Consider the following 13,319-nt stretch of genomic DNA (forward strand, 5'->3'; position numbering starts at 1 on the left):
GGAGACCTGGGTGTTTCATCTGTCACAAATTCTACCTTCTCACCCCTTTGTATTGTTAATAACCCCCCTTTTTGTATCATGATGCCCTAAGAAGTCTGGTAAAGTATATGGAGCCCTTCTCAGGATGTTTTTAGATGCATAAGATAAAATGTACAGCATTACAAGGGAAACTATTTTTGAAGAATTTGAAAAACATCTACATAAAGCACAACAATCCCCTTTTCTCAGTCTCTACTCTTCTCTCTCATTCCATACAATAAGGAGTGAAGATTTGATTCCCAGTCAGAGACCCTGAATAGTAGGAGGCCATGTGAATGCCTGGATGAGATAAGACGTTTGATGTCTTTGAAAGTCTTTTGGGGAACTACAGACAAGATGAGAGAGTCAGGTCAAATTAGGAGGTTGCATCACATACACTTTCCCATTAGATTGCAAGCTACTTGAGGGCAGGAGCTATCTTTTGCCTCTTTTTGTACTTGTTGTCTCTCTCATTAGAAGATAAGCTCCTTGCAAGTAGTATTGCTTCATTCTTTTTACTTTCATCCCCAGAACCAAGCATAAGTTCTGGGAATATAAAGACTGCTTAAGAAATAATAATGAATTGCTTGATTGGGGGGCAGGTTATCATGGTAATATTGAAGAGTATAAGAAGAATTAGAAAGATACAGACATTTCATCTATGTGCTGCACATAAATCAAAAGAGATTGTTTTTTATCTTACACACCAGAAAATAGCAAATTATGGAACAAGAGTCCTCGACAAGAATTTGGAAAACTGAAAATACACATCATCCCATATGAGAGACTACTGAGGTAATAGTTTCATCACTGCTGAGGTAATAGTTTCATCATTCCGAGATGCCATCTATTCTACACAAATGTCATTCAACCAGTGATCATCAAAACTCATGAATAAAGCCTAAGTTAGTTTTTTCACCATCCCCTACTTCAATTCCTAGTAAATACCTTCTTCCTTTCTTTCCCTTTATAATAAAAACTCCTAAAATATACTCCCCCATTATTATTTTTCCATCTGCACTTAATTCTTTCCCAGTTTCCTAAAAATGGATGTCATCTGTCAAGCCACTAAAATTTAATGGTTATGAAATCTTAAGCCCTTAAAACAAATTTTAAAATGAGCCAGAAAAACCTATTCCAGAGTCTCTCTAGAATACTGTTCTCAGAGTCCATTCTTGGCATCATGTTATAGGTAAGACTACCTTAACTCAATTTCATTCTAGAAAAAAATTATCACATTTTGTCCTGGCATAATGAATTGCTATGTTTTTCTGCTAAGAGTAGATGTTCAGAACTTTTTCAAGCCCCAAGAATCTCTTCTAAATTTAATTCCCATTTCCCCAAGAGGGATGTTGTAGATTCCCTTTTAGCAGAGGTCTTTTAAAATATGAGAGATTTTGTTAGATTTAAAGTCATGCTAGCAACCAGAACAAACCTGTTCCTGACAAATATCATTAAAAAAAGACAGGTGGATGAAGCTGCTAATGTGTGAGGGTGGTGCTGATGTCTGAATCACTTCAGCAAGAAATATACATATACTATAAAATGGAAACGAATGGCTCTTTCCAGAGCATGTATATACTATACTTAGCAAGGTGGGAGACAGGGAGGATGAAAACTGGTTACTCCAATCCAGCTACACTGGCCTCCTTGAAGTTCTGCAAACATAACATCCATCTCCCTTCTCTATGTTTTTACCTTTGTCGTTCCCCCATGCCTGGGATGCTCTCTGCCTTTTCACTCTTGGTTTTCTGGGCTTTCTTCAATACTCAGCTCAAATCCCACTTTCTATCAGTCCTTTCCCAGTTTCATCCCTTCCACCACTGCCCCCAACTGTTAATGCCTTCCCCTTTCAGATTACATTCACCTCCTCTGTTTATATCTTGTAAGTACCTAATTATTTACATGTTTTCTCTCCCATTAGAAATGTAAGTTCCCTGAAGTCAGAAACTGTTTTTTTTCTTTGCAATTTCTTTGTATCCCTAGTACATGCTAAATAAATTATTGCTGAATAACTGACAATCATTGCCATATGGAAAAACACACATAATTTGATACAGTCACACCATGCCCAGAACTGTAAGGCTAATAAACTAAGCGGGCAGTCAGGCATTTTTTTCATCTCTCTACCTCCCTTGTTTTTGTTTTTTTTTTTTTTTTTACCATCCTAATTTTTTTTTACCAGCCTCTTTCCCATGTCATTGGGAAATCTAAACAAGAAGATTCAATTTTTAACTAAAGAAATTCATTCTAATAAATTAATGAAACTAAAGAGATTTTCTATATTCTTTTTTAAGATCCAGCCTTCTTTCTTGTAGGTCTGGGTTCTCTGGGGCTACACTAACTTGTAAAGATGAAACTCTTTCACTTGTTCTCTTCCCTTACCTAGGCAGCTAGGTTGTACAGTTGATAGGACTCTTCTGAGCTTGGAGTCAGGAGGACCTGAATTCAAATTTGACATCTAGCATTTATTAGCTATGTGACCTTGGACAAGTCACTTAATTTCTATCTGCTTCAGTTTTTTCAACTGCAAAATGGAGACAATAATAACTCCTACCTTCCAAGGTTATTGTGAGGATCAAATGAGATAATATTTGTAAAGCACTTACCACAGTGCTTGGCACCTAGTAGGAACTTACTTGCACTGTTGTATATAATCCCCTTCTCCTTCTTATAGCCCTTCCTTAAACCAAACACAAGTGGGACGGATAAGTAAGGAAGTTTATAGAACCATAGGGCCTCCTAGGCCTTTCTGAGTAACTCCATTATCAATTCAATTCAACCTTTTTTAAGTACTTACTGTAAGCATGATACTATGCTAGGCACTGAGGATACAAAGACTAAATACAAGAAGGTGGAGGGTGGAGATCCTCAAGAAGTTTATACTTCAGGTGGTGCTGGATTGGACATGAGGAAACATGGTGGTATAGTTTAAATCACTTGTATTTTGTTGAACCTGGAACCACTTACTAAGGCATTTTGGTCAAAGAACAAGGTGAAAGCTTTTCAGGCTGCAAATCTTTGTTTTAGTGGTTTGTTTCCTCATCTAAAAACTAAGGAGGATGGACTGGATGACCTCTAAGGTTCCTTCCCGCTCTAAATCTCTGATCCTGTGAATGAATGGTTCCAAGCCCTAAGCCAATAAAGGAGCAAACACTTCTTTGGGAAGAATTGGGGGTAGGGGAGGGGGAGAGGGAAGAAGAGAAACCTACTCAAGTTGTTTTGTTCATAACAGGACTGAAAAGCACTACAGGTGATTCTGCTAAGGTTGAACCTGAATATTTGGGGCATCTTAATTAAACTCAATAAATAATTCAATAAACATTTATTAAGCACCTACTATGTGCCAAGCACTGTGCTAAGCACTGAGGAGACAAAAAGAGGCAAAAGACAGCCTCTGCCCTCAAGGAGCTCACAATCTAATGGGGGAGGGGGAACAATATTCAAACAAACACACACAAAACAATCCATATACAGGATAAATAGGAAATAATTAAAAGGGGGAACTCACTGGAATTAAGAGGAATTAGGGAAGGTTTCCTGTAGAAGGTTGGATTTTAGTTGGGATTTAAAGAAGCCAGGGAGGTTAGTGGTCAGAGCTGAAGAGAAAGGAAAGCATTCCAGTCATCAGGGACAGCCAGCAAAAATGCCTATATAACTGTATCAAAGAGTATGTGTAGGAGAATAAGGTGTAAAAAAGATTGGAAAGGTAGAAGAGAGCTAGGTTTTGAAGGATTTTGAATGCCAAACAGCATTTGCTTCTGGAGGTAATATGAAGCTGCTCAACTTTATTAGGGCAGGGAAGGGGGAAGAGGTTCAGAACTGAGCAGCGAATCTCTAACTATACTTTTTTTTTATGTTGATGGCCTTATACATGTGGTGATAGCTTTATAGGGAAAGATAAATAATTTTACACTATTTTACCACTGAGTATTGAAACAATCAGTCTCTCTAGGCCCTTTTTTCCCCCACTGTAATAGTATTTTCAAGCTCTCTGCCCCCAGCATGAAAAAGGATGAGGTATAAAGAAAAGATTTTACTGCCTCAGTGGCAACCTAAAAGTTTATATGTAGGCCAAAGATAGGATGGAAGTACAATCCAAGAGAACACTGAATTAAACTATCTTGTGCAGAGAGGTTTATTTTTAAACTGCTTCATTTCTTTTTGCATAAGGGGAAGAGTTCCAAATTTCAGGACTAAGGCAGCATCCAGAAGCACAGTTGTATCTCATATTGAGTCATTTTTTTCCATAAATACAGTTTCTCAAAGATTTAAATATTGCCTTTGCAAAAATTCAGTCTAAATTGGAAAAAAGTATTTCTTCTAGGTAATATGCTTCCCTACAATGTCATAACAATAAAACTAACCTATTTTTCAATTACGGTATAAAATACATTTCTGTTCTAGACTTCCAAAGTGGCAGATATTTGAGAATAATCCAAGTCAGAATATTTTAAAGTATATCAACACTGACTAGTTGCCCTTCACTTGCAACACATAACCAGTCCACCTTCTTTTCTAGCCATAAGTCTCTGATTACATCCTTTGCATCATTTATCTTACACAGTTCTCAGTGGCAAACTATTCATTCCTATGATTTGCCTCTCCCTTCATGTCTGGTTGACCCTCAACTTTCATTCTTCAGTTACTGTGGTATTCTATGACTTGAAGTCATATAACATGATTTGAAGCACACTGCTGTGTTAGGGTTAACTAATGAACAGCCCACATGCTGTACTGGAATACTTGCAGTGTGCCAAGAGACCAAAAGGAAAATAGCCCCTCACGTTGGCTGGACCTCAGGTGGAGATATTCCCTAGAACATGGAGTTTCAAAGGAGGCAAGGGAATGGTTAGGATTCAGTTTGCATCACTGGAGGGAGTACCTAGATTGATGAGATCACAAATCTATCAAAATGTCAAAAATATCAATAACAAATTAGTTAGGACTAAAGATGGACTACATGTCTGTTGTCCATGGACCAACCTAATTAAGTTATCCTCCATGCTTGGAGTGCTTGCCCTCCTTGTTTCCAATTCTTCAAATGCCTGTAAGACTCAGTTCAAAACTTATGTACTATATGAAGCCTTTTCTAATCCCTCTAGTTGATACTGCTTCCCATCTCCCAATCACTTATTTATTTATGTTGTGTATATTTTGTATTATCTTGTTTTATATAGATATTAGTTCTCCCCTCCCTTCCTAAGTAGAATAGAAGCTCCTTGAGAGCAAGGACTATTTCATTACTTTCTTTGTATCTCCAGCACCTAGTATAGTACCTGGCACAGAGTAGACATTTGGCAAATGTTGTTGAATAGAGAGGCTCATAACTATATTGGTTACAGGGTGATGAATTTTCTGGACACTAAAAATCTTGAAGAGTGCCTTTTAGGTCATAGAGGGGTAATGATCTATATCATTAAAGGGAACACTCAGCTTAGCAAAATCCCACATCCTTGCAAAAATTTTATGGGAATTTTTTATGGGCATCTTCTTTTGTTTATTCTTTTCTTTCATTTTCCTTATGAAACTATATGCATGAGTATGGCTATCATATTATTTTAAAAACCTAATCTTTTATAAACAATGACTCATAGACTGGATGTGTGCATCACCGGATGAGTGCTGTTGCAAACAAACAAAATAAAACATCAAAACAACAACAAAAGATAGACCATTGTTTCAGGGAGAAATTTAGGGTCATTAAAGGCATTGCCCAGTTTCCCAAAGGCACCAATCCAGCCCACACTCCCCATCTCTTTCAATTCTGGGCCCAGATCAGTCATGGAATATCACAATCTCTGAAGAATTAAAGTTTAATGGAGAAGAACATGGTAGGCACAATTATATAGCAGCACATTAACAATAAAGAGCTAAATAGAAATGACACATAGGATTATCATCAGAGAGGAGTATGATTTTCAAAAAAGTTGAGCTGGTCATGTAGCAAGATCAAGATGTGACCAATTCTTGTGCTCACTGGTAACTATGGAATGTCAAAAGTTATAGGGCATATTGAGTGGTGCTCTTGCAGAGAATTTACAAGAGGATATAGTCAAGATTCACAAAGTATGACAAGATATACATGGCTTGGCAGGATGACTTCAGAAAACCCTGGAAACATGCAGATGAACTAATACCAGGTGAAGTGAGCAGAACCAGGAGAACGTTGTACACAGTAACAGCAACACAGTAACATTGAATAGTTGTGAATGACTTGGCTATTCTCAACAATACAATGATCCAAGACAATCCCAAAGGACTCATGATGAAATATGCTATTCACCTCCAGAGAGAGGACTAATATCTGACTATATACTATTTTTCACTTCTTTTGTTTTTCTTTCTTTCTTTCTTTCTTCCTTCCTTCCTTTCTTTTTTGTTGTTCAAGTCTTTTACAAAATGACTAATATGTACATGCTTCATGTAATTGCACATGTATAACCTATATCAGATTGCTTACCATCTCAGAAAGGGGGGAATGAGGGAGAGAGTGATAGAATTTGGAATTCAAAAGTTTTTTTTAAAATGTCAAAAATTATGTTAACATACAATTTGGTGAAAATAAAATATTATTTAAAAATATACATATATAACTATATATTTCTATATATATATATGTATATATATATATGTATGTGTATATATAAACACACACACACACACCCCTTGGAATCTGTGCCCTTGGAGGGAATTCCCCCAAACATGGAACCTCAGATTCCTCAACATATTGCGTTGTCTTGTTCGAGTGTGGCACACCACACAACTATGGTCCTTCCTGTTGGGGAACCTGAGTGAGGTTGATAGATAGCTTGATCTCAGGAGTTTTGAGCTGCAGTAGGACTAAGCTAATTGTATGTCCACACTAAGTACAGCACCAATATGGTGAACCTCTGGGAGCAGAAAGCCCCTCAGGATGCCTAGAGAAGGGCAAACCAATCCAAATTGGAAAAAACAGAGCAAGTTAAAACTTTCATACTGATCAGTACTGGGATCATGCCTAGGAGTGGCTGTTGAACTTCTAGCCTGGGCAAGATTGGGAACTGAATTTTTAAAAAATATTTTAAAGGTTAATACATTAAAAACAAACATATCTATACTCCATCCACTCCCTTCTCCAAATTAATTTCACTTCAACTCCTTATCTTTCCACAAATTTATCAAATTAGTTTGGTCTATCATTCTCAATAAAAGCAGATATAGTCAATGGGCTATATAGCCAATATAATTAGTTGATGACTCCCTGTTGTTTTTAGTTACATTTGTATTCATAGAAAGTGCCTGTACCAGCTCTGCCTCTGAAAATACTGAGCCTATTAAGGAGAGAATACCATACACACTCAATTGGGTATGGAAATCTATCTTACCCTACAGGAAAATAGGTGGAAGGAGATGGGGGGGGGAGTGATAAAGGAAAGGGCAGATTGGGGGGAGGGGTAATAAGAAGCAAATACTTCTGAGGAGGGACAAGGTCAAAAGACAGAATAGAATAAAGAGGGGTGGGATAGGATGAAGGGAAATATAGTTTTCCCCAACATGACTACTATGGAAGTGTTTTGCATGACTACACATGTATAACCTGTATCAAGTTGCTTGCCTTCTGAATGAGGGTGGGTGGGGAGGGAGGAAGGGAGAAAATTTGGAACCCAAAGTTTTAAAAACAAATGTCAAAAATTGTTTTCACATGCAAGTGAGAAATAAGATGTACAGGCAATGGGGTATAGAAATCTATCCTGCCCTACGAGAAAAAAGAAGGGAAAGGGGATAAGAGAAGGGAGGGTGATAGATGGGAGGGCAGATTAGGGGAAGGGATATTCAGAATGCACACCATCTTGGGGTGGGGGGAGGGATGAGATGGGGAGAAAATTTGGAACTCAAAATCTTGTGGAAGTGAATGTTGAAAACCAAAAATACATAAATTAATAAACAAAAAAAGAAAAGAAAGGAAAACAAAAAAATTAAAAATAAAAAACACTAAGCCTAGCATATTTTAATTTCATATATATGTATATACACTTAACTCCAAACAGAAGATTTTGCATGTATTTTTGGGTCCACTAGAAAAGTTGTCACAGATCAAAATTCAGCTCCCCTCACGACCATGTGCAAACTAATGTAACAAGATTATCCCAAGATCTTCCCCTTCAAATACATATATTATATAAGCATGCACAAGGCTGAGTGTGTATTTGAGTTTATGTGTATAAATGTGTACATGTGCAAATCCAGCCCATAGTTTACAAATAATAAGCCACAGTCAAGTTTATTGCTACCTAAATAATCTCTGATTTACAGAACCACAGAATTGTAAATCTGCCATCTAGCTTCAGCTATCTCTTCTACAACGCATGCATCCAGCCTTTGCTTAAAGATTCCACAATAAGAATGCTCCTGCCTGAGCCACCCCATGGCTCTTTAAGACAGATCTGTTAGGAAAGCTTTCCTGATATCAAACCTGTTTTTTCTCTTTGTAACTTCTAGCCACTACTCCTAATTCTTCTCTTTGGGGCTGAACAGACAAGTCTAAGAATCCTCTACCACAGGACGGCTTTTATATTTTTTGAAAACAACTATCATCCTTCTACCCCCTCTTCTCTAGCCTAACCATCCCCATTTCCTTTAACCAGCTACCATGAGGGATGATCTTGAAGACCTTCAGCCTTCTAATTGCCCTCTTCTGGATGGCCTCAATCTTTTCAACGTCCTTCCTAAAATGTGGCGCCCAGAACTGAACAATATTCCAAAAGCAGTCTGATCAGGGCTAAAAATATAAAAGTGATACCTTTACTGTATTACTCTAACATTAAACTAGAGTTAAAAATAATAATAATAGCTCGTGCTTATATAAGCACCTTAAGGTTTACAAAGCACTTTACAAATCTTATTTCATTTTAATCTCACAATAACCCTGAGAGGTAAATGTTGTTATCATTCTCTTTTTACAGAGGAGGAAACTGAGGCTGAGAGAAATTAAGGGACTACTAAGTGGCTGAGGCCACATTAGAACTCAGGTCTTCCTAATTTTACATCCAGTACTCTGTCCATTGTACCACTTCGTCACCCATAAAATATATCAAGGCAACCTGGTTTCGTAAACAATTTCCAAACAAAAAGAGTCTGTATATGTGTGGTGAGATGTAGGGGTGTGGAGTGTTTATTGTACAGACTATACAGTCCTTGATGCCTCAGCAAAAACTGCAGTTTGTCTTCTGCAACTTGTAGCAGCTCCATTTAATTGGATTCTTCTCACAAGCAAATATATGGAGACCCAATCAACTTCTACAATGTTCAACTAAAGTAAGAACAGACCCAACCATCAGGGAATGGAATTTGGTGTCACAAGTCTGTAACCCTCTGTCTTATGTGCAAATTTAATTGCCCTATTATGGTAAAATGTTTACTGATTTCAATCTGCATGTTCCCATGCCTCCTACAGAGCATGAGCCATGCAATATGCTCACAAATAGGTCTAAGGGACCTAAATCATTGTCCACAGTTGAGAAGACATTGAGCATGTTGTGAAATAGGGTGGACAATGGGAAAGTTAAAAGGGGCAGCTGTATTTTCCATTTACCTTCAGTACTGTAATGTTCCACGCAAAACTCTCAATTGCCTTGTTGAGTTTTCTTCCTTTCAAGCCTTCTTTTGCCCCAAGATTATGAAGTTCCTCATGGAATTCCATCCCTTTGAAAGTAGAAAGTAACAGACTTCAGAAAATAAGGTTCTCCATAATAATGAATAACATATGAATTGTGAAAAAAAAATCCTATTTTTCCTTACCTCCAAAAAACCCTTCCATTTATTTTGTTCATCTCTGTCAGTAGCTTATTGTTCAGAGCACACATTGGCATGTATTAGGCAAAATCACAAAAGCAATAATGTATAAATAAAGAAAGCCAATGTGTTATAATTATTCAACCCCTACCTAGGGAATAAAACCAATGATTGTCAGCCATGAGCATGTAGCTTCCTGCTTTTCTTATGATGCCATTCATATTTCAGTGGCTCTACTATCTCATCAATATTGGTATTCTCCCCATTGCCTATTATAACCCATCCACGGTTTTTTTTTGTTTGTTTGTTTTGCCTTAGGCAAATAAATGACTTGGAAGTAGAGTCTCTGGGGCCCATATACTGGCAAATGATCCCTAACTGTTGATTGGTGTGAATGGGCCAATGAAAAAGGCCATTCCAAGGGCTAGCTAAAGGGACCTATGGAAAGCCCAGCTACTGTTTCTGTAGGGTGGTACCTAGACAAGTTCCCAAGAGACAAAGACTAGATGCCTCAAAACTTTATAAATCTTTTGAAAGCCCTACAGCTCCAGAAAGACCAATGGGATTGATAATTCTTTGGTCCTATGCAAAGACTGATTAATCAAAAAGTACAAAACAAATTATTCTAGGCATAAAATAAAAATATTCCTAGTTAGAGGTACCCTAATGTACTCATAGCTATGCACTAAATGTCCATGCAAAGTTCATGTTAGTATAACTTTTATTCTACAAAATAGAGAAAATTGGGTAATCACCTGCTTTTTGACACTGAATAATCTTATCATGGATGGTGTCTGCCATTTCAATAAGAAACTTGCTTTCTTGAATCATCTGTCAGAAAACAAAAATTTTTTAAATTATTGTTTAGCATCATCAAACTAGATTTTAAGGTGGTAAAGTAAACAGTACACAAATAAATCAAAGTTATTATAATTTAGTATAAAATGTGTGTCTAATCACCAGTACTTCCCTATCTACCTTATATTTCACTGCCTAGTATTTATTTTTATATAATTATTCCATATATATGCTAATACTTGTAAATTTTGTCTCCACTAATAGACTAAGTTCCTCAAGAGCAGGAATTGCTTCATTTTTTTTGTCTTTGTAGCCTCAGTGATTAACGCTTAGCACATGTATAGTAAATGGTTGATTATTTGACATGCAGGGATGGACCTAAGACAGCTCTAACCTCCAATTGTTCAATTTTCAGAGTGAGCATTTAGATACTACAAGACAGAGCATAATTGATTGTTTTGTTGCCTAGGCTTAAGAAAAAGTTAATAATTCAGATCAAACTTAAAATTATGTGTGTATGCATTTTTTGGGAGAGCTTAGTTGTTAAACATTTACCAGCACACCCCTATATTGCTCTATAAACACTGGTTGAGCCCAGCAGGAGTGCAATAGAAGGTTCATGGAGGGAAATCAGCACCAGACAGGGAGACGTGACAAGTATAGGCTAATAGTAAACACAACAACAACAACCATAACAAATAATTGGCATTTACAGAGTGCTTTAAGGTTTGCAAAGTGCTATACATTCTTTATCTCATTTGAGCCTCACAACCCCACTGACTGATAGCATAGTTGTGGGGGGGGGGGGGAAAGATCAGTATAGGTTGAAGATGCAAAAAGACTTCATGAAACAGGTAGAATTTAAACTGGACATAAAAGAACAAATAGGATTTGGAGAAGGAAAGGAAAAGAAAGAAGATTTGTTTGTTTTTTAAGGAAGAGGGAATGGTATGAAAAAGACCCAGAAGGGAGCAAGGATGGCACATAAAGAGATAGTGAGGAAACCAGGCTGGTTAAAGGAGTGACTTGGAGTTCAGAAATGGTAAGAGAGAAGGTAGGATAGAGAAAGTAGAGCCAAACTGTGAAATTTCATGAAAGCCAGTCTCCAAGATGTTTAGACTTTATTATGAGGGCACTGGGGAGCCAGTGAGGAGCTTAGAGAATAACACTAAGATCAGGAAAGCAGTGTTTTTGGCAGTATTAAGGAGCACAATGATTTTGGTTACTGTTGAGGAGCAAAACAAATATCACTAGAAATTATTGGCCTTTCTTCAGGAAACTGGAGAGGTGGGATCAAGGGCACAAGTGGGAGGGTCATGGCTAACACTCTTTCTAAGTCAGAGTGAATCTCTTGGCCCAGATAAATTAAATTCCAGAGGGCTAGAAGTAAATAAAGAAAAACCTCCCAAGGATGAGATCACTGAATGACAGTTAATAATCTCTTCTTGTTGTTCAGTTGTGTCCAACACTTTCTGACTCCATTTGGGTTTTTTGTTTTTTTTGGTATAGACACAGGAGCGGATTGCCCTTTCCTTCTCTATCTCATTTCACAGATGAGGAAACTGAAACAAACAAGGCTAAGTGACTTTCCCAGGGTCACATAGCTGTTAAGTGTCTGAGGTTAAATTTGAACTCAGGAAGATGAGTCTTCCTGACTCCAGGCCCAGCTTCTATCCACTGTGCCACCTAGCTGCCTCAATAATCTTTAAGCAATGCTAATTAAAAACAAGTGACCTGCAATAAGTCTCCTAACTTCAACTTTGAGAACTTTAGAAACCTTGGTCTTTTAAAGCAAGTTTTCTCAATAATTGCAAAAGCTATTAACTTTTAGTTTGGGTATAATTTAGCTCTTTGAAATAAGTCCCCCTGTCCTCCCTTCTGGATCATAGTTAATGTTTTAGAAGTCCAGGAAAACCTGTTTCTTAACATCTGAAAGAACAGTGTCATGTTTCAGACAACTTGGCCAAACTCAAGCTCAAAGTTCCTACTGGATGCCGAGATTCTCATAATTTTCTTTATCTTTTGTAATCATTTCAGATCCTACTGTGCTAATGATAGTTCTCCATACGAAATAAAACATTTTGTACAATGCCAAAAATGATAATAATCTATAAGCAATCATGAGTAAAGGGGAGAAGTTCCAGAATCCCAAAGTTGGGCAACTGATGGGGACGATTAAGAACATAGGGAATATAAGTTCTGTGACTTAGTGCAGACTGCAAACTATAAACTGGGCACCACTCTTAAACATTAAATTAGAAGGTTCTCAATACTTAAAAAAAAAGAATGGTGATTAATAAAAGATAATATCACTAAGAATGTCATACCAAATTGACCTCATTTCCTTTTTTCATTAGGTTGTTAGACTGATCGATCAAAAAAAGTTCTAGACCTAATACACTAATATATATTAAGGTTATATTTGAAAAAATTCATCATATTAACAAGATGGATTAATGTGGGCTGGATAATTATATAGGTTGGTAGATGTGCCCTAGTTAAAAACTAAATCCAAAAATCATTTCTAAATGGACTGATGCCAACCTGGAAAGAATAGCTCAATGGGTTCCCCAGGGCTCTTTTCTGGCCCTATCTTGCTCAATACTTTTATCAATGATTTGCTTGCTTGAAAGGCTTGTTTATCAAATTTGTTGGCAACATGAAGCTAGGAGGGATTGATAAGAGGTTGGATGACAACCTATGGATCTAAAAATACCTTGGCAGGCATG

General features: G+C 37.2%; 1 protein-coding gene across 1 annotated transcript in view; it reads right to left on the reverse strand.

Moving 5' to 3' along the window:
• Positions 1-13,319, reverse strand: part of PLCL1 (phospholipase C like 1 (inactive)) — a 419,773-nt gene that overhangs the window by 41,826 nt on the left and 364,628 nt on the right. Inside the window, exons 4-5 of the mRNA XM_027865656.1 lie at positions 10,548-10,623; positions 9,593-9,702 (exon numbers count right to left, since the gene is read on the reverse strand). Coding sequence (XP_027721457.1) covers positions 9,593-9,702; positions 10,548-10,623 — 186 coding nt within the window. The remainder of the gene's footprint in view (positions 1-9,592; positions 9,703-10,547; positions 10,624-13,319) is intronic.

This window comes from Vombatus ursinus, unplaced genomic scaffold (genome assembly GCF_900497805.2).
Source record: "Vombatus ursinus unplaced genomic scaffold, bare-nosed wombat genome assembly UNPS02014779.1, whole genome shotgun sequence".
Lineage (NCBI taxonomy): Eukaryota > Metazoa > Chordata > Mammalia > Diprotodontia > Vombatidae > Vombatus > Vombatus ursinus.